The 19,099-nt window shown below is 31.8% G+C and overlaps 1 protein-coding gene across 1 annotated transcript in view; it reads left to right on the top strand.

Moving 5' to 3' along the window:
* Positions 1-6,808: 6,808 nt before the first annotated feature.
* LOC134700423 (uncharacterized) overlaps positions 6,809-19,099 on the top strand; it is a 56,740-nt gene continuing 44,449 nt past the window's right edge. The window contains exons 1-5 of the mRNA XM_063561818.1: positions 6,809-6,938; positions 12,283-12,513; positions 14,334-14,360; positions 17,675-17,773; positions 18,331-18,627. Coding sequence (XP_063417888.1) covers positions 6,854-6,938; positions 12,283-12,513; positions 14,334-14,360; positions 17,675-17,773; positions 18,331-18,627 — 739 coding nt within the window. The 5' untranslated portion in view covers positions 6,809-6,853. The remainder of the gene's footprint in view (positions 6,939-12,282; positions 12,514-14,333; positions 14,361-17,674; positions 17,774-18,330; positions 18,628-19,099) is intronic.

The following is a 19,099-nucleotide window of genomic DNA, read 5'->3' as shown; positions in this document are numbered from 1 at the left end:
TTCGAAATCGATTTTTTTGCTGTAAGTCAATTATACAATAACAACAAAAAGTATCTATACTTTAAAATGATTCCATTAAATAGGCTCATTCAACAAATATTTAACAGACCATTTTAAAATATTTGAGAAATATCTAAACATTAAACTAATTAATTAGAAATAATAACGTTGTGACTAATTATTTATTAATCAACTTAATCAATTACAAATATTCATATTGACATTTTAGATAAAATAATACAAATTCTTTTGTGATTGAAATAATATCCCATTTTCCAATAGTTTACATATGAATGCAAGAACGCATCTAATAACAACGTTTGACTTCATTATTATATTTCAAACTTTTGTTCTTTTGTTACGAAAATCCTTGCAGCGACTATAAAGTCACTAATGATTTTGTTAGCTACGATTGTTATCACTAAACAATATGTGCTTACATTTGTAAATGTTTAACTTTTAAGTTGAAAAATCATTAACTATTAATTTAGTCTGCAGGGTAAACATTTTATTTGATAATGTTCAGGCATAACGACCATGATGCTGTAATCATTTAGTGACACAATTTACATTTATATCCGATCCTAGAAAATGAATTAACGACGTTACGTTCGTCTGTATGATATGGATGGGCGAACTGGAGCAATTATTATACTTTAAATCGCGAGTATTCACACATAAAAATAATGATCTATTTATAGTCAGATTCTCGGGTAGTTTATTACAGTATCTATTTGATTTATTCATAATTTAAAATACAACTAGAGAGTGTTCGATATAGCCAGGAATTCCGCTTTAACAGATCTGCAGAAGCCGTCTTAAACTTTCTGTTTCGTATACAGTTTTCTGCAAGTAAAAAAGCAAATTAGCGGTGTAAAATGCAATATCACGGCTTTATATTAAAGTCAGCCGCGCGGAAGTTTTACGGCTGCAATCCGTTTTAAGTTGACCGTTATTTTACATGTATATATGTGCCTCGAAGGACTACGGGTAATAATTATTAATTATTTAAAACATATATATTATATGTTACACTTACCGTTGTGACAAATTTGTCCGTTTCTTTTAATTCCGACATTTATTTGCTTAAATACTCTTTGAACTTTAAACAAGCTTCATTGAATTGCGAGAACTCTCAGGTATGACTTGTGCTTATAGTGGGTTTTTTGTTTGAGGGGGTGTATAAAATTAATACCCTGTCACGTCCGCTCTGTGTTTTAGATGCTTTTTTTTTTGTATTATTGACCTGATAAGTTAAGGACTTTTTAACGGAATTAGTTCTTTTGTTGTACTATAATTTCACTGTCCAATTCAAGGTTATGGGAAGGATTATGCGCCCGCAAAAATGTTTATCCGCGAACATATTAACTTGATATAGGAAGATGTGGTGTGAGTGCCAATGAGACAACTCTCCATCCAAATAACAATTTAAAAATTAAACCATTATAGGTTAAAGTACGGCCTTCAACACGGAGCCTTGCATTTCTATGCAACTTCTATGCATTTGATGTCTGGTGGAGAGTTTTCTCATTGGCAATTCTAGGAAATCTCTTTTTTTTACATCAGCAAATGAAATTATCAGTAGGCTTTACCTACCTTGAGCAACTAAAAACGACGGAAGCCACTCGTGAAGCATTTGAAACAACATACAATGTACATGTACTCTTCTGGAGCAATTGACCTCGTTCTATATTTTATGTGGGGCTCATTATGCTCAAACTCTGCGTTTTAGTAATTTTGTGTTAATTGTTTATATCGTCATTTTTCATGTTCGAAAGTGCATGTGGTAATATGTGTTCTCTCCACTGTCTGATTTTGATTTCCCCCCCCCCTTTTTTTTTATCCTATCACTATTTTTACAAATTGCTTCAAATCTCACGTGGTTTTTATTTGTTTACGGAAAATAGTGTGTCTATCCAACATCAAAAGTTGCATAAAACAAAATTGTTTATATATAAAATGGGAGGCGCATTACTGCAAATGTGTTGCTGTGAAAATAAAGGCGATGTAAATTTTGCGAGTTACTCTTCATGTTCTTCTAACTTCAATTCCTATATACAATGTAATTTGTTATGTCTCAGTCAAATATTTAAGATATACCGCTTTAAAACTTTCATTCAAATTTGTATCACTATAATCAAATCGGAAATGCATTAATATAATAAAGATTCACATGATGTTTTAACAGGATTTTCAAATCTTTGGTGAAAATATTTTCCTAGTTATGTTAAATGGACTTAAACCTGTAAACAATCTTTTTCTGTTAAAAGGTATATTGAATAACTGACACATACTATCATCTTCTAATTTGTGACAACATAAACTGTACGAGAAACGTCCATATTAATGTAGTTTCAATGAATTTATGTGTAACAAAACGTTATATGTTTGAGATAGCTTCAAGTTCGTTTACACCTGGGATTAAATTCATAAAACTTTTTTCAGTGCTCTAATTGAATTTTCAATTATCACGCATTGAGATATTTTAAAATGTTTTTTCAGAGCAAAAGAAAAATAAATGAAAATGAAACTATTCATGCATATCCCATAAAAATACAACTCTCAAAACACATCAAATTTTAAATGTTTGCATGTACATTTTTGTACGCTTGCCAAGTAAACACATTTAACCCATTTGTATGAACCGAAAAATCGATAGTTTCTAATGTGGTGTACAAATTGACACCTTAGAACATACACACCCCTTCTCGTCCAATTAAAAGTCAGTGTTGTGCCCCCTAATTTTCATAGTACATGGCTTTCCATGCACTATGAAATGCTATACATGAATGACTTTTCATTGTCAGTTAATTATGAAAGTGAACTCTTTTAAAATTAGCTGCACTAACGAAGTGTACAATCCCCCTAAGGCACTTTTCCTTGAAAAAATATCCTACTGATTAAAGATGAAAGAGCAAAGATTAAAATAAAAACATTTTGAATTTTGCCAATTTTCATGCATAATATAGAGTACACACACAAAAAATTGGTAAGGATAAAAATGCTATTTATTTAATTTATATACCTTACATTTGAGGGAATTATTTTCTTTTTCTTTAAAAAAAAAAAAAACACAATGCCAGACTACTGATATATAAAACAAAGGCTTGTTTTGGGAGAAACACAATACATTCAAATTTATCAATAAAAGTTAAGAATTTAATGTTGAATGGTCTGAATTTAAATATCCATACAGAGAGTTTTATATTTATAAAAAAAATCAAATTTCAAAAAGGGGTTTATCTAAAATTGTGTTGCTTTTTAAAATAAACAAAATCTAAAAATATATAAGTATTAAATTTTACCTTTAGCAGAAGCTAAACAATCTATCCTTCACATACTATGCCAGTGCTTTTTCATTTCACCCATTGAAATGATCATTACTTGATATGTTTTGTATTTAGTTCATTATAAAAAGTGAACTTGTATTTAGGTTTGAATATTACAATGGGAAAGGATAGTTTTGTATGGTGTATCGAAAGTGTGAATATGTTCTAAATTGGTCAGACAAATTAAATACTTGGTAATGTTTTATGAAGATTAAAGCCCTCGGCTTCGCCTTGGGCTTAAATCTCCATAAAACATGACCAAGCATTGTCTAACCTATAATACAATTGCCGTGTGAATTCATTTACTCATTGTTCAATGAAAAAAGAGTACATGGCATGGTCAACTTGATTGGTTTAAATATGCATGATAACCCTTACCTCATAGGAATTCACTATGTATGTGTCGGTTAGTGTATAGAAAGGTATATATTATGAAGTTTAGAGCGAGTGGCTTGCCCCAAGCTCTTAGTTTCATAGCATATACATTTCTATACACTATCCAATTTAGCACATATTTACAACTTGAGTAATCCTGTAATAATTCTGTTGATATATGTTTTGGCTGACAAGGTGTAGCTCATTTACGTATTAAATATGTGATTTCAAAAGAACATTGACTCCAGAATGAAAAGATTGTAGCTGCTGGTGTAAGTATGTTTATTGATATAAAGCTGCATTTTCTTTTTATACATGTACTTATTTACATGGTAAGATGACAAAATAAACTGACCCAAAGCATGCAATTCTTAAATTGCAGTGGAAGCTTTAAAGTGGAAGTTGCAAAGTGTTTTCAATATAATTCAAAAAGTAAAAATATGAAGTGAAGTTTTCTATCTCCAGAGAAAGAGATGCCTTTTTTTTTTTTATCTATTTTACTTGTCTATGAATATAAAAACAATCAAACAAGGACCTAAAGTATACATATATATATATGGTCCCAAATTGGGTTTCCCCAATCGGGCATGTTTTTTTCTTCGCCAAAACAATATATTTTTCGCCACTTTATTACTTTTTACGCCAAGTTACATACAAATTTTCCTTTTTTCCTAACTCACCCCACCCCGAAACCGTTAGTTGTCCCGTTTGAATGGTTTTGAACTAATTGTTTTGGGGCCCTTTATAGCATGTTGGTCGGTGTTGAAGGCCATACCTTGACCTATAATGGTTTACTTTTATAAATTGTTATTCGGATTGAGAGTTGTCTCATTGGCATTCAGACTACATCTTCCCATATCTATCATATGGTCCGACCATACGCGTGCGGTCCTAATACTCATAAGCATACTAGACAATTCGAATTCAGACGTACATACATGTACATATATTGTATAAGATGAGATGTATGTTTGTTCTTAAAAGAGTATACATCTAAGATATTTTATTATCTGTTTTTCTTGTATCTTGTATTATTTGTTTTATTGTTTAAGAATTGGAAACCGAACATGGCTAAATGCTACATCTGTGAGGAGGAGTCTTATTATGCAAATATAATAATTGATCATACAGCAACTTAACACATGATAACTTCCTTCCAATCAAAGAAAAGTGTCTAAAAAGTGGAAAATATGAATATTACTCGAGGTATTACAATGTTGTTTCTGGTGTCGTTCGAAACACTGGCCAATCTATCTGGTGATAGCATATAGTATACATATTTTGTATTCGTCTATCATTCCTAAAGGATCATAGTTAGGCTAATGAACTGTTCATTTCATCGTTCATTTATCAAGTTATTTCTAAATGAACAATGGAAAATAGTTGTATAACGCTCTCCAAACAGAATATTTGCATTAAATTGAAAAAAAGATTCATTTTGATGTGTTCTTGATGACTTATTGAGAATATATGATATATTGTCCTTCACTTAATTACAGTCATAAACTAGAAAAAAGTCATTTTATAAAGTCTAAAATACCTTCAAATTTTCTGTAAAAAACCCGGACTATTTGTCTAAAAACCCGGACGATTTCACAGTTGCTCTCGAAAAAACCCGGACAATAACATTAACACAGATATTTGTTTTTAATTGAATACAAGGAAATTGAGCTTCTTTGTTGATCAAAACATATACAGTATTCAATAGAAGCTGTGTAGTAATGTTAAGAAATGTTATAATTACGAAATATCCGTTAATAGAACTTAATATCGCATGTTGTATCACTCGAAAAAGCCCGAATTACACTAAAAAAATGGACCAAATCACTCGAAAATCCACGATCCTAGCCTGACACTATACCTACCGTGGATATAATAAATAACTGATACATATTATCATCTTCTAATTTGTGACAATAATATTATCATATAAACTTTAAGAGAAACGTCCATAGGTACATGTAATTCAATAAATGCATATGTCGTAATGGTAATTAAAGACGATGAAGAACCCGTAAATGCTGATACATTCTTAACAAAACCGAGTCTCTCGTTTCGTCTACTGTCCATTTAAACTTAATAAGTAAACATAATTATCGTTAGCCTGGCATCCCGGCCCGATATCTAGCTGATATAAGTTGACCTTTTCTTTATTTAGTCAAATTATGGCGACATTTGATGTTCAGCTATATTGCAATGGAATATTTGTTGAGAAAAGGGCAATGCCCACCTGGACGTTAATCCCTTATACTCAAGAGGTTATTCATGGTTGTTTTGGATACAAAATGTATCTGCCAGGTACAACTGTACGTATATAAAGCGACTTTAAGTCCACGAATGCAAGATGCCACGCTCTCTGTGCGTAAACATGTAAAAGGGGACTGGCAACAACCTTTTTAAGTGGTCCGTATGCGCCTTTTTTCAATACAAAATTTCATTACTCACAAATCATACCATCTTTTATCACTGCATATTCATCGCCCTTCGTCCAATTTTACGAAACCTGCCTTGTGACATTTTTGTATTTTTTTATCAGAACTTTTTTTTTATTTTTCAATTTGTTTTAACAAATTAATTTAAGTATTCCCCTCCTCATTTTTTTTCTTTTATTTTTCATGAAACATTTGCCAAATGACGCAAAGCAAACGTAAACAACAAAACTGCAATCAAGCTACTCAGTCAATATAGATGTAGTGATTTGAATGCAACAGTGAACGGCCGATCGTTTATATACAGTTTATAGCTTTCTTATGGCATTTTAAATTTTCATCATGGTCAAAGCCTTTTATCTTTAACACAATGGTTTCATAGAATTTTTTTTGATTTCCGTGTGGACATAAGTTGTAAAGATATAAAAACTCTTCGCTTTTTCAGAATATATTCTAAACATAATAATTCGAATTGAATCAAATTTAATGGGCTTATAATCTCAATTGAAACGATTATAAATATGTCCCAGTAGTTTTACTGGATAATGATGTAGTCTATTATGTACCGTTAAATTGCCTATAATTTCGTGTTGAAATTAATAATTAAATACCCACGTGATTTTGTATTATTCTGGAATTATATTAGATCTTATACTGTCAGTGTCAAGATGCACCAATTATTAGTGTTGATGAGGATTACAGTAGATAGCTGATTACACCATGTCTATCATCACCAATATTTTTATTTCATCTATGTTTTTTAGATCTTGTTTATCTTTCATTATGCCACTAGAAGACTTTAAAGGTAAGCAATTCATTATTATACTGACTTTTTGCATTATTGATGTTACAGTTGCATAGATAACTATATTATCTGCCGGACGTCCGATCGAGAACATTTTGATACATAAAATATTTTTTATTTGTTTATTGTCCTGATTTTCCAAGTGCACATTTGTGTTTCTTATTGAGAATGGACGTATTGGATAATATACATCGAATGAAATAGAAATACAAAAAAACATATACTATTACCTTTTTTATAATTCTGCTTATTATTTTTTTAAGTCTCAATGACTATACTAAGTTCATTATAAAGTGTTTTGATATCGAGGTATTACAGGCCATTTTAACCTAAATGAAATTTAAAATTTTACACAAGGGTCAATTAAAAGTTTTATAATGTTTTGAATTTCACAATATCTCATCTCCATGGAATAATCAACTTCTTTCAATTTACTAAATTATGCCTTATTTTTGAAAAAAAAGATGATTGAATCAGAAAGGCCTGCAGATCGACCTTAACACTTATTTGACAACTTTTGAAAATTTTGATAGTTTATCCCAAATATTTATAGAAACGACATTAGAAACCGGACACTAAAATATGTTTGGAGGAAGATATAAAGACAATAACTGTTTTGTCTTTAAATATCGGCTCAAAACAAGAGAAATAGCTCAAATACAGCTGATATACTAAATAGTTGTTGTCTTAATCCTGTGGAATTCATTTTGTTCATTTTGTTTCCCATCCCAATCGTTGAATTTGTTTTTGGATGATATCGAAATAACTTATACACGGACCGCAAAAATGATCCCAAAATTTAACCATCATGATGTACATGTACATGTAAATAGTAATTTGACATATAATAGCCTTTCGCTCGCAACATCAGGAGAATACCAAGAGGCTATTAACGTCTAGTAAACATGTACGTTTATCGTGTTATCTGTGTACCTGTATTTGTATATTATATGTAGTAGAAAGGTCGATTGCAGGATAACTGTTGTTTCGTCATTCGAGGCAAATGTTACGTTTGCACACAATACATACATCAAAATGTCATTATGACCAAAGAGATGTAGCGCTAAGATATACTTTGAACTTATTAAAATGTGTAATAAAAAAAAGAAGATGTGGTATGATTGCCAATGAGACAACTATCCACAAAAGACCTAAATGACACAGACATTAACAACTATATATAGGTCACCGTAAAAAAAAAAATAGCATATGATACAGATTCTTTGATATAAGAATTTTGATATATAATATTTTGACTGTGTGCGTAAAATAATCACAGAAGGAATTAGCCCTACCGTTTTTAAAATTGTGAATTCACGGTTTTTTTATGAATAACTAAAATTGAGGACAGAAAGTATTCGTAATTTTGACAGTATATAAAGATTCAACCTTATTTCTTGCACACAAAAAAAGAAATTATAATAATACGTTAATAACCAAACCATGTTAGAGATCATAGCAACAGATAAGATATCATAACTGGACCGATAAACCATCAGGGTTACAATGTTATAGGACATTGACCTATTTAAATCAAATCAAATGAAACTCAAACATATCATATTTGCTATAATTATCGAATATATATGTTATTTAAGTTACTCTAACTTCATAAAAGGGTCCGTATCAAATAATTTTAAAAGCAAAAGATGTACAAATATATGGGGAGGAATGTAATCAAAGTATCTAAATAGAATAACAAAAGAGCTGTTTACGGTCAATTGTGCATGATACACTTGGGATATCAGTTTCAGTTAAATCTACAAACTATAAAGTAAAACATAATTATATTTGTTTACATTTATATTCTAAGCATTCAAAATTTGGAAGCTTTAATGAAGTATACAAATGATATATATTGTCTAGCTTCATTTAGACATATTATAATATGGATTTCTTTCAAATTTCTTGAATATTTCTACACTTAGTACATTTCACAGGCACTATATAGTGCCTGTGGTACATTTGACTATTTTCTAGCAATTTTATTTTTCATATCTGTTTTTTTTTTGTTTTGTCGACTAATCGTACAATTTGGTCATATTCAAAACAAATTAAAAAAAAATACAGCTATAACGCGTGAAAGTGTTATTATAAGCAAATAAGAAGCAACTAACAAAATAAAGTTATAGATTTCAAACTCGGAATGTCCAGAAGGAATTACAGTAGTTAGTTAACTAATGACCAGGTTATTCAAATACTATTAAATCAAAGTTCATCTGTAGCATATATGTTGATTTTTAGAGATCAAACAATTGGACGAATAGGCGTTTGCAACAACAACAAAATACAACAATCCTTAAATACATGTATATATGATCCTAAGGGAAGCATAAATTGCGAAATGATCGATTTTCGTTTATTCCGCCAACGAATGCAATCGTATTTTGCATCCTTTATTAATGAAACTGATGAAGTGACAGAGAAAATTATTATTAATTTTTCTGCATCTATCTTTCAAAACATGAGTGCAGGTATCAGCTTTGAAAAAGCTAACTGTTACATTAATTTGCTAACGTAGTTCAGTTCAGCAGATCAGTGCAATCAGAGAGCAAATGCATAATATGTCATATGTCTCGATTGTTACTTTAGCTTCAGTCACACTCAAAACGTCCAAACCAGTCCGTAAAAAAATTGGAGTGGATGTGGCCTATATAGAACTTATAGCTCTGACCAGATTTATAAAATGGATCATAATGCGATCCTATATTGAGTAGTTATTTCTGAGCCCTTTGTCTTAACGCCAATATCGACTTTACACCGTCTGCAGCCCATTTACTTTATTTCAGATCGGGTAAAACTACACTTTCATCTCGTGAGGACACTTTTTTCATGTAGTCAAAACGTTGTAGGACATCTTGTATACGTTCAAAGTACATCAGTTCCGTTCATGGCATACCGTTGAGCACCATTCTCGATCAAACCCGTCTGTAAAGTTCGTAAACAGACCGTTAATAGATGTAACTACGCATAGTCCGTTTACACAGCTGGGGCGGATCCAGCCATTTTTTAGGGTGGCGGAACCCAGGAAAAAGTGGGGTTCTAACATATATCTCTATTCGAATCAATTGAACGTCCAAAAAAGGGGGATTCAACCCCCGGACGCTCCCCCTTCTCCTGGATCTGCCACTGTTGAATACAGTATAAAACCGCTCGGCATCATTTCTCAGAACTAAGTAAAAACGAGTTTAGTTTGACGGCAACAATAGACAAATGACATAAAAATGTAACGCCGAAAGGCTGTGTATTTATCCCTTTCAAATCTTAACAAAAAAAAACTGTTAAACGTTTGAAAAAAAATCAGGAAACTCCTATCTTTCAGTAGATATATGTTTCATTATGAAATGCATAATTTTTAAGAATTTTTAATTAGTTTACTGAACTGGTCAATTGTGTGTGCTACAATTTACAAAAAGAAAGTAAAATTACAAAAATTCTGAACTCCGAGGAAAACTTAAATCTGAAAGTCCCTAATCAAATGGCAAAATCAAATTATAAAACGCATCAAACGAATGGACAATTCAGCAACAGCTGTCATATTTCTGACTTGGTACAAGATACAGATAGTATTAACAGTTAATCTAACAGTTTTAGATATAAAACGATTAATTTGCGGACACTTGGAACTTTCGAACGAACAAAATATTCAAATTTTCAAAAATGTTCAAAATTTCTTAAAAAAGTCAAACAGATTTCTAATGCCTTGATAGAGCGTTATTATTACTTACACGGAACGTCATCGTTGTCATCAATTCACAAGTCATCGTCACAGAATTATACGATTTTTCAAACTTTCCTTTTCTCTTTTTATTTTCTCTCCTCTTTACTTATGAAAGCTAGTATTATATTGTATAAACTGTTTGTTTTATATGCATGCCCATTATATTATACTATTATTGTAATTTTATATTGTATAATGGAGAAGACTTCATAAGTATGAATTTTACTTGTGTCTAATCCATTTTGCTTTAATTCAGCAAATAAAATATGTTTAAACTAAACTATTAACAGTTCTAGAATAAAACACGTCCATATTGAATTGATTGCCATTTTCTTCTTTAACTTTATCTAATTCTTAGAAGAACGTAGTTGATGATTGTTAGCAGAATCTTAACTTGGTTGATGTATAGAATTTTCGCTAGGTATTTTCAGATTCCGGAAAGCGTTGTCCAGTGTTTTTTCATCACATTTATCATCTTTTGTTTCAAAAATATCATATTGCATTTTACTGTTTTTGTCAATAAATAGACAATTCACCAAGTATTACGTTTGTGGGTGAATCTGCTTACTTATTGGCATGGGTACAGCGAGTAAACGTCCCTATTTCTTCGTACAAGTGAAGTGCGATACTATTTTAAAAAGAATGGCGAGGACAAAAACACAACTCGAGCAGAAAAGATGTGATAGAAAAAATCCTTTGATTTTAGGGGCCAGGAGTATTTTGAAAATGATTAATGTAAATGTATACGAAAGAGAAAATAAATGTTCGCGCGGCAAAAAGAAATAAAATTATAAATCCGTAGAAAAATCCCATTGCCTCTTTTCCCCCTTAAAAACAAATGGCCGTCCCCAATGTTCATATCAACTGGACAAAGTCCCAGTAACGTACATTGGACCTGTCGATGTAACTTTACGCCTTGTTTGGTCATATTATTTCATATTGTACATATAAAAAAGAAGATGTGGTATGATGGCAAATGAAACAACTGTCCACATGAAACCAAAGATACAGGCATTATCAACATATGTCACCGTATTTTGGAAGTGACTCGGTACTTATTTATCCCGTCATTGTGTTTTGATTGTTCTATGATAATTTTTGTATTCTTGTCTTTCTTTCATTTTTTGCTAGTGTGCTTTGTCTGTGTATGCCTTTTCGTGTTTCTTTGATAAATTTGACTTGGATCTGTGCTTGTGCATACCGTCTTTATGTGATTGTGCTTTTATATTGTTTTTTGTATTGTTGTCTTATATGTTATAGAACAATGTTGACTGCCTACCCCTGTTTTTAACATTTGTATCTATTGTTTCTATTTGTTTTGTTCACACAAAGTTGTCTATATGGTAGAATTTGATGTGACTGTCATGCAAATGACAGATTTAGCTAGATATATAAACCCCCATTTTCTACATAAGAAAATGCCTTTACCAAGCCAGGTTATCCAATCGTTTGATGTGTTTGCACTTTTGATTTTGACATTAAATTAGAGACTTTCCGATTTGAATTTTCCTCGGAGTTCATCATTTTTGTGATTTTACTTTTTGTTATCCTATACAATTATTGTATGTATTCGAAGCTATCAATAATATAAAATCTTTAAACAACATCTTTGTGGTTCTACAGGTGCAGATTGTATAACTGATGGAATGAACAGTGTATATAGCGGGACAATAAATACTACCAAAAGCGGGCGAATTTGTCAGAAATGGTCTTTACAAATTCCTCATACACACGATAAAACATGGTTAGGAGATAATAACTATTGTCGTAATCCACACTTGTTTCCTGGAGGACCATGGTGTTTCACTACAGACGAGAATGTACCATTCGAGTATTGTGACATCCCAGTATGTGGTAAGATAACTACTTTTGTTCCAGTAAATAAAAAAAAAGATAAATAAATTATGATTGCAAATGAGACAACTCTCCACAAAAGACCAAATGACACAGCAATGAACACATATAGGTCACCGTACGGCCTTTAACAACGAGCAAAGTCAATACTACATAATCAACTATAAAAGGCCCCGAGATGACAAATGTAAAATAATTCAAACGAGAAAACTAATGGTCTAATTCATGTACAAAAAATGAACGAAAAACAAATATGTAACAAATCAACAAATGACAACCACCGAGTTACAGGCTCCTGACTTGGGACAGGTACATACATACAAAATGTGGAGGGGTTAAGCATGTTAGCGGAATCTCAACCCTCTCTCTTACCTGGAACAGTGGTGTACTAGTACAACGTAACAACGAACTATAAGTTGAAAAGGGCTTAACTCATAAGATGGATACAAATGGAAATACTACACAGAGTGGACGTGGTCGGTTATCTGTATATCCCAACAACAAAAAGACACTAAGTACAGATCTGAGAGTACTCGCTGTAACTGACAGATAGTTCAAAGCCACTAACAACTATACTGAACGACTTTAGAAACGCAACACTCATTTTGTTGATTTTTTTTACCAAATCTTTTTTGATTCTCTTACAACTACTTTTCATGCTTATCATGCTTCTTTCTTCTTACAAAAAATCAAAATCTGACTAACCTGTGGTTATTGAACATACCGAATTTTTGAAGTCGCACGAATTTCTTAAAGCGAAATTTTGGTCCCATGAAAGATTGTTTCAGTTTTTTGCTTTGTGAAACAGTTCTTTCAATCCTTTGCCTGACTTACTTTTTTTCTAAATGTTGCATCTCCATTTTGCCAAGTCTGAGAAATAAAACAAACAAAGAACTGAATTAACCCTTAAGAATACTGCAAACATGAAAACATAAATGTGCTGCAACCATATCGTATGACTTCAGAAACTTGTTCTACTGTCCTTCCGACAACGATACAAGTAGACAAGATTTGTTGCTGGCCATCAATGAACAGATCAACGTGTAGTGACAACGAAACATCAACAGAATTTGATTATGCAACGTCATTTGCCAATCATGTTTACGGCCGCAACGTCAATTGCTAACCAAATTGCCGAGTCCCATTTAGTACAGATTCATGCCATAAATGTTTCCAATGAACTGCATTGCCAAATAATTGACCGAAGGAAAACCTGTAAAGCCCTCAAATTCCAACAGCATAATTGCCAAAACCAATTAATGGGTTGAACAAATGCAAAATCAGAAGGTTTAAAACAGAATCCAAAAAATGTCAGGCAGAATTTGTTGACCTTTCTGACAATCATTTTGGCGTTATTAACAGGCAGACATCGCTTTTGACGTTGGCGCATACATTAAAAAATAACACAAAAATAATATTTATTAAATATTGATTTTGTAACAATAAAAACAATATGCAATGATCTAAAACACGGATGACTATGAGACGCAGTGAACCTATATTTCTGTTTATTTCTTTTTAATATCTTGTTGTAGTTGGAGAATAAGCCAATAGTTCTAATGACTGCTGACATATAGCTTGCAGGATTTTGTTTATCAGACAATAATAATATTCAAATTATATCTATTGTTTTGAACACCTTTAAAATGTAATTGACCGTACATTCTCTGTGCGTGTTTAACAATTAAGGAGCCTTGAATGTCTCAAATATTTACTTCCTGTACTCGTGATTTATTTTTCTGAATAAAATATGATTATTAATGATATCAATGTCGGAAACTTTCCTTGAATTGACTATTAATCATATTGTTTGATTGCAGAAAAACGTCCAAACGAAAGATCAATCGGTAAGTAGTTGTATACTGCATGGCTGAATCATTAATTGTTCGTTTGGAATTCGTCTAAATTTGCTTATTCATCTGAAACATTTTTAACGATTTTAGTAAAAGAACAACATTCAGAACATCTCCAAGACTATCGTACAAAATGTAACTAGTCAATGTGTTTCTTTTATTATTTTTGTGAACCTACTTACATTGTAAACTTTATTTTATGCGTATTTGACTGCCTATGTTGAATTTATCCAATCATACTAATGTTGAATTTATCCAATCATACTAATGTTGAATTTATCCAATCATACTAGTTCTTCATAAATCCTTTAAGCTCTGTGCCATGCGGAGGAAGCGCAAATACCAAAATTTAAAATCTTGCTTTGTCCAGACCGATATGTCCAGGACTACTTGCACTCAATATATATGTTGTAAGCACTAGCACACGGAGGTGGATTATTCAATATACATGTTTGAGTGTAAAACGTACTTTCTAATACGTCTAGTAAATGACAATGACCGTTTGTTCACACAGTATTATTATGATAAAATACATAATGATATCTGGTGTTTTTTTTACATGATTTAGAATTTTCTATTCATCTGTTCAGTCAGTTTAGTGTTTAAGAATAAATCATTCCACTAAATGTAAGGATTTTTTTTATAAACACCTGATTGAGTAGTTTTTGCATTACTGTGCCCCTCTCGAGTCATGGACCTCTGGTTTTCTTAGTCTTGTTTGTTTTTATAATTTTAGGGTTTTTTTTTATTTTGAGTTATGTGTGTCGTCCATTTTTTCTGAACTAGTATACACTGTTTTAAGGGGCCAGCTGAAGTCCGCCTCCGGTTACTAGATTTTCTAGCTGTGTTAAAGACTCATTAGTTACTGGCCTTCGGCTGTTTTCTGTTCTTTGATCGGAACCGAACCGAAAGAGTAACCTAGAAATATAGCCACATTGGTCTTTTTCTGACCTGTAGTAAAAACCTTACCAAAGTGAGACCTCCGCTATTGTTGAGTGGGATATATAAATTCGTAGCAATGTGCAATCAGAACGAAGTAAAATCGATGTATCATGTTGAGAGTTAGGCACGCTCTCTGAATGTAAACAACACTTACAACAACTCATTTAATATTCCGGTAGCTGGTATTTTCCATGGTAAAATTTCTGTTTTCATCCAACCTGCCCTCATTTCCAAGTAGAAATATAACTAGTCGTATCGTCCTGGTCGACTCGTACTTTTGCAGATTATACATATTGTAAACATTGTTTATTGGTTCATGTCTAGAACATGCATGTGATATTTGCCACTGAATCTTACGAAGAAAAAAATCAAATCGATCAATTTAAACAGTTTTTTAACAGATTGAATAATGCTTCATATGTTTCGTTTTCTTTTGAGTTCTTGAACAACCATCCGACATATATTAATAAAAAAATTTAAGAGGGAAAAACATACAAGTGGTACGCGGAGTTGTTGCAAAATCTCCAGGAATATTTGCTATGAAGGAGTAAATGAATTTTACAAGTGCATCTTAATTATGAAATTTTCGCCACATTTTACAATTTGATGTTGTATTTGACATGAAACCAACTGTACATGTATGTAAGAATCATCCATTCATCATTTCATATATGTATTAAATTGACTTATGACAATTCATCTTCCACTAGATTTAATTAAACAATAATTGGTCAAATTAAATTATGTATCATGACTCTTTGTCCTTTTCACCATTGGTCACACATTTGGGAATTACACTGTGTTTCCCTTGTTCTTAATTCAAGTGAAATGATTTCATTATATTCTAGTGTTTACATATTATACGTTATTCAGCGGGCACATGGAACTGTAGTTCTTATAAACGACAGTTCAATGCTGGTACATGTAATTACTTCTCGAAGATCATCCCTTGATAATCCGAAACAAAAGAAACTGAAGTAGCTGTTAAAACCCTTGAATTATTAATTGATTCCAGGATTAACCTTATACCCCCGATGCGTATGTCAATGACTAGCATAAATACATTTACAGTTAAAACAGTTGTCTAGACAGCAAACTATACTTGTTGTTTAAAGAAAACGTCGTTATTAGTTTGTTTTTATTTTTAATGAAATCTGCAGATTACTCAATTTTTATTTATTTAACGTTAACATTTGACTTTTTTAAGACCGGAACCTTGAAACGGTTTTTTTATTTTTTTTATTTTTTTTATTTTACTTTTGAAGTTGCAACTTGACTTTCCTTTATTTACATTTGTAAACACATATTACACTTCAGGCATAAGCATCTGTATGTTAAAGTTCATGGTCATGAATAATGTTCTTAAATTATCATTATCACACATACATTTAAAATCGTTGAAATGACATCGTAATAGCTTTCATGATATATAATATAGCATGAACATGAACTTATATCATTTTAAACGAATGGGTTATACGAAAGAATAGTGGTTATTGAGTTGAAGGTTTTACGGCAGGTTTTTGGACTCTTTGTTGGGCGCGAAGCTATATTATCGATCATTATCCGATGGATGGGCGAATCAGATGGCAGCTCAAGTTGTTTCCGCTCAAAATCTGAGTGCAATTATACATGATGCAGCCGTCTTCTATATTAAAAAAAATGTAAATATGCTACATAAACTTATTAAACTTGAAGGTTATTGAAATGACACAAGCTGTAAATACTCTGACTGTCAACATAACCTATATGTACATGAACACTTTGACAATATAAATTGTCGACACGCTGTAGATATTTCTATGGTCACCAATTGCACAAAGTTAAAAGCAGAATTGCTCGCTCCTGGATAGAAATAAATAAAAGTTTATTGTAACAGTTAAATTGTATGGGTGCCGCATGTGGAGCAGGATATGCTTACCCTTCCGGAGCACCTGAGATCACCCCTAGTTTTTGGTGGGGTTCGTGTTGTTTATTCTTTAGTTTTCTATGTTGTGTCATGTGTACTATTGTTTTTCTGTTTGTCTTTTTCATTTTTAGCCATGGCGTTGTCAGTTTGTTTTAGATTTACGAGTTTGACTGTCCCTTTGGTGTCTTTCGTCCCTCTTTTAAACTTAGAAAATATCCGTCTTATTTCCATTTTGTTGCTTAATTCAACAAAACTTACCTTTACTTCGATGATAATTTTGCGATAATTTACATCCCTTGAAATAATATGTTGTAATAATTCTTCACAATTCAGTTTACATACACTGTACATAGATTCGAAAATAATCAGTTTATATGGACAAGGATCAACATGATGTTAAAATTTGAAAAAATTAAAATCGATTTTGCAGGTTTTACATTTTATGATTGAATTTTAGATTGTCCTGCGGTGAAATGTTATAATAATGGAACACTCCTACTGGAAACATGTACTTGTAGCTGTTTATCACCCTTTTCTGGACTGTTCTGTGAAACAGGTATGGATTAGAGGTTACACATATTTGCTTTATTGTAACTTAAGTACTGTTATTTCAACCGATGCTGTACTGCCGCTTTGTTATACAGAATTTTGTATAAACAACTATTGTTTTAAAATGCATAGTTGTGTCAGCATTAAAAAGTTATCAAAAGTATCAGGATTACAATTTTATACGCCAGACGCGCGTTTCGTCTACATAAGACTCATCAGTGACGCTCATATCAAAATAGTTGAAAAGCCAAATAAATACAAAGTTGAAGAGCATTAACATTGATATTGAACTAAGTTACAGAACCTAATATGCAACACTTACCTATAGTCAAGAAGTGGCTTAATGCTATACTTTGCTATTGCACGTTATTAGCTAAGAGGAAGTCGTGTAGACCTTTTTCGTGTGAAAACACCGGTGAATTACAATAACTCCTTTAGTTCTTTTGTACAATGCAATTAAACATTATAACTCAAAACTATGTAACTTCGAGCTAATCTAAAATATTTAAGGGGGTGCAGATGTATTGTTTTATAAACCTTTACATATCATTGAATATGATTTAGAAATGAAGCCAACACAGTGGCCTGGTGGAAGTTATGCACTTTATACATCTATGTTTGGCTGTCCTGAAGACGTTGACTACGGATGGATGACGGGATATGTCAACATGACACTGCTGCCTAAATCAAGGAACATGTTTTGGAATGATCTTGACTGGTATACATTCGAACCCCATATTCTTGGTCCGTATACTCAGCAAGCAATACAGATTAATTTTTGCATTATGAACTCAACAGCTGATAATCCATGGCCAGCTGGAAATTATTGCATATACAAAACTAATGAAATATGTCCGATCGGTAATATTATTATTAAGTAACAATGTCATTCCTATTAATTGCATCAGATAAAAAACAAAATGGGAAAATTATGTTTTTAAAATTTGTTTACTTTTACTGAAAAAAAGCAACGCTAAAAATAATGCTAATGTTCTCTGTGGTCCCAGATATTATAAACGATGAGTTCCATTCCGATTATTATGCAGCAATCACAATGACCGATTTTTAAGGACCATGTCTTATTGAAACAAAGAGGAAATTGAAAATACGTCACCGGGAAGAATGTAATTCAATACGTCTTTATGATTGTGTCACTTCATTCTTGATTTAGCATTGCAAAATCCTTCAAAACCTCATATATAAACACAAACCTCCTTTGTATCTTAGTTGATCTCGTTTTAATCGTATTTCCATAATACATATAAATAAGAAAACGATGCTTGCCATTAAAATAATCAATGTTGTATCCTCATGAAACGGTTTATAAATTTTC

The sequence above is a fragment of the Mytilus trossulus genome, unplaced genomic scaffold (assembly GCF_036588685.1).
Source record: "Mytilus trossulus isolate FHL-02 unplaced genomic scaffold, PNRI_Mtr1.1.1.hap1 h1tg000138l__unscaffolded, whole genome shotgun sequence".
In the NCBI taxonomy this organism is placed as follows: Eukaryota; Metazoa; Mollusca; class Bivalvia; order Mytilida; family Mytilidae; genus Mytilus; species Mytilus trossulus.
Note: the sequence above shows the minus strand (reverse complement) of the source record. Positions and strands in the feature narration are given on the sequence as shown.